This window comes from Ceratina calcarata, unplaced genomic scaffold (assembly GCF_001652005.2).
Source record: "Ceratina calcarata isolate Rehan_Ccalc_2016 unplaced genomic scaffold, ASM165200v1 scaffold292.2, whole genome shotgun sequence".
NCBI lineage: Eukaryota > Metazoa > Arthropoda > Insecta > Hymenoptera > Apidae > Ceratina > Ceratina calcarata.
The window spans coordinates 8,345-11,292 of record NW_017151594.1 but is presented as its reverse complement, the minus strand read 5'-3'; the positions used below and the strand labels follow the sequence as shown (position 1 = coordinate 11,292).

The 2,948-nt window shown below is 36.5% G+C and overlaps 1 protein-coding gene across 1 annotated transcript; it reads left to right on the top strand.

Moving 5' to 3' along the window:
• Positions 1–925: 925 nt before the first annotated feature.
• LOC108623867 (venom carboxylesterase-6-like) lies at positions 926–2,944 on the top strand (the record flags this gene model as incomplete). Its single annotated transcript, XM_018022708.2, has 6 exons — positions 926–1,235; positions 1,639–1,933; positions 2,001–2,198; positions 2,341–2,519; positions 2,685–2,850; positions 2,922–2,944. Coding segments are annotated over exons 1-6 (1,059 nt in total), but the record flags the coding sequence as incomplete, so codon positions are not given.
• Between the last annotated feature and the right edge of the window lie 4 nt (positions 2,945–2,948).

Below are 2,948 nucleotides of genomic sequence, written 5' to 3'. Positions count from 1 at the left end.
GACAATACAGACAGAAATGCAACGCTTAAAAACTCTGTGAGAAGATTAAGTAGAAATCGAAAAATAAATTTTGGACATCAGCCCAAAATTTATTTTCCCCTAGGGGGAGATGTCACATTCATGTATTCTGTACTACATATGGATGGTAACCCTTGCAAACAAGCCAACAAATTAAAACCATAGTCGGTAAGTTGCCATAACAGATAACTTACCATAATCGGTAACTTATTATAGTCGATAACTTGCCATAGCCGGTAACTTATTATAACCGATAACTTATATAAACATATAAACATTCAAAGTTGCCTAGTTTTTTATTTTTTTATGAAAAGGTTTGTTTTTCTTGGAGGTTAAATTATACTAAACAGTCTTACATGGTAGGGTCACGTCATCGTAGTTTATACGTAAATTAGCATTTAGAATTCTTGCTTTGTCATTTTTCGCGTGCACATTATCACGTAGTAATGAGAAACATGTTAATGTTTATTAAAAATAAAGTATATTATCTATACTGTTAATTACTTCTTCAAGGATTCGTTCTTTCTTCAGGTTTTATTCAGAATTAGGTTTATGTACGTTCTCATGCATGCAATTAACGATACTTAACGCAAGACTGGTAAAACAGTGTGGGTAATATACGTGAAGATTCAATTATAATAGCAGAGTAAATGTCTGAAGTAAATAGATGCAAATTATCGTTAACAAATATGACTATACATTAAAATATTCTTAGTAACAAAATCTAACACTTTGCAGTCCAGTTTTTAACTTTTCTCGGTTCCTTTCGTCCGTTAAATACGAACACCAATAGTATTCATAATTTTTATGAAGAACATTTAACATTATACATATGTATGTATTGCCAAATTTGATTACATATATCGTTTAAAATTCTAATAGACGCGTTATCGCACTGTCAAATTAATAATACGCCGTTAACAATGCCGCTGCTTAGTCAACTTTTACAAATGCCTCTTAAATCGCGACGAGGACAATAAAGGCCAACCTACCCATTCGGCTTGCTTATTACTGTGAAAATGAACGCGAAGAATCTATTAACCGCAGTACTCCTTTTATTGATGAATGTATCGTGCCATGGTGAAGAGATCGTGAAGGTTCGAACGCCCTTAGGTCGTATAAGTGGTCATCGTACAGTAAATCAGTATGGTAAAAAGTACGATGTTTTTCTGGGCATTCCCTACGCCCAACCGCCCATCGGAAGGCTCAGATTCGCAGTACGTTGATCGAGACTGTTAAAATTAGACGGCAGGCTTTTATGCAAAATAAAACTTTAGTGATGTGAATTTAATAGATGGAATAAAAATTCAGATTTTCTTTCTTCTATGAAAATAATGGTACGTGATTGTTAGAGATGTCCAAGAATCCGAAAATACTGAGAATCCGATGATCAGTGCGGCTCGAACCGGATTGGGTGTTTAAAAACTTCGAAATTCTTTGAAAATGTCGGGATCGTCGAGTTCGTGTGGGATTCTGGAGTATCTTCAACTTTCTCGGTTATGTCTAAATTGTCGAACATGTTCGGAATTCAAAAGATAGAAAAAAATTCAAAAAGATAAAAGCCGCAGTCTAATTGAAATAATTTGGGCTTCTCAGATATGTGTAATCAGGTCGTTTTAGCCACCTCAACCGGTACAGAAATGGGAATACGAACTACAAGCGACGAAAAGGGGGAGTTTTTGCGCGCAAGACGACACAATGTCGCGTAAATCAGACAAAGTCTCTGGTTGCGAGGATTGCTTGTACTTGAATGTCTACATACCGGTTCAGAATAACAGCAAAACGCGGTTACCAGTGTTGTTTTGGATTCATTCCGGATATTTTCAACGTGGTGCATCAGACGAGGTAGACGAGAATACTTTCCAGAATTTTGACGCAATACTGGTAACGATAGATTATCGATTAGGACCATTCGGTAAGAAAAATGCTCGACGCAGGTAAAAGATTAGAATAAGTTCTGAACGTATAAACGTCCATTTAAGGTTTCCTTAGCACGGGAGACAGCGTTGTGCCAGGTAACATGGGACTGAAGGATCAGAGCATGGCTTTGCGTTGGGTCTATAAAAATATCAGAAGCTTTGGTGGTAACCCTAAAAACATAACTCTTGCTGGTAGTAGTGCAGGTGCCATGAGCGTACATTATCACTATTTATCGGCCCTGAGCGCTGGTCTTTTCCAAAGTAAATTAATGTTGATCTTTAAGAATTTATATTATTTTCTTAAGAACCCATGGTTCGATTAAAATATTGTAATTAGCCAAGAAGTCGGATTACAATTCGGTTGCTTTTACTAAACATAATTATTTATTTTCTTATATAATAGGAGGTATATCTATAACTGGCGCAGTACTCATCCCTCCAGCATTAACAAAAAATGCTCCCGCAAAAGCTAAGAAGTTCGGAGCTTCCTTGGGATGTCCAACAAGCAATTCAACTGACATGATTAACTGTCTACGACAAGTACCACCACGAACTTTAGCCCAAGCTACAAGCAGTCTTTTGGTGATAATCTCTTTTCTTTCGTAATATATAGACAATATTGGACAGTATCGACTATGACTAGCGAAAAATTAATGCTACTATTTACTTGGAATTATTATTGTAATGATACAGTTAAGCGCATAAATCTATACGGTCAATTTTTTATTATCTACTTAAAAATTACAGGCGTGGTACATGGCACCATATATTCCGTTTGGACCCGTCGTCGAGGTACCCGGACCTAACGCGTTCATTTCACGTCCTCCAGTCGACATCATCAACAGTCACGAGGTCTACGATGTTCCTTGGATGGTTGGCACTGTCAGTGAGGAAGGGTTGTTTCCCGTTGCAAGTTTGTACACCGTAACTGTATAAATATTTATAGTAAAAATTGTATAATAATGATAAAAATGACTTCTGCAGTGTTTTTCAATGACGACAAAATACTAG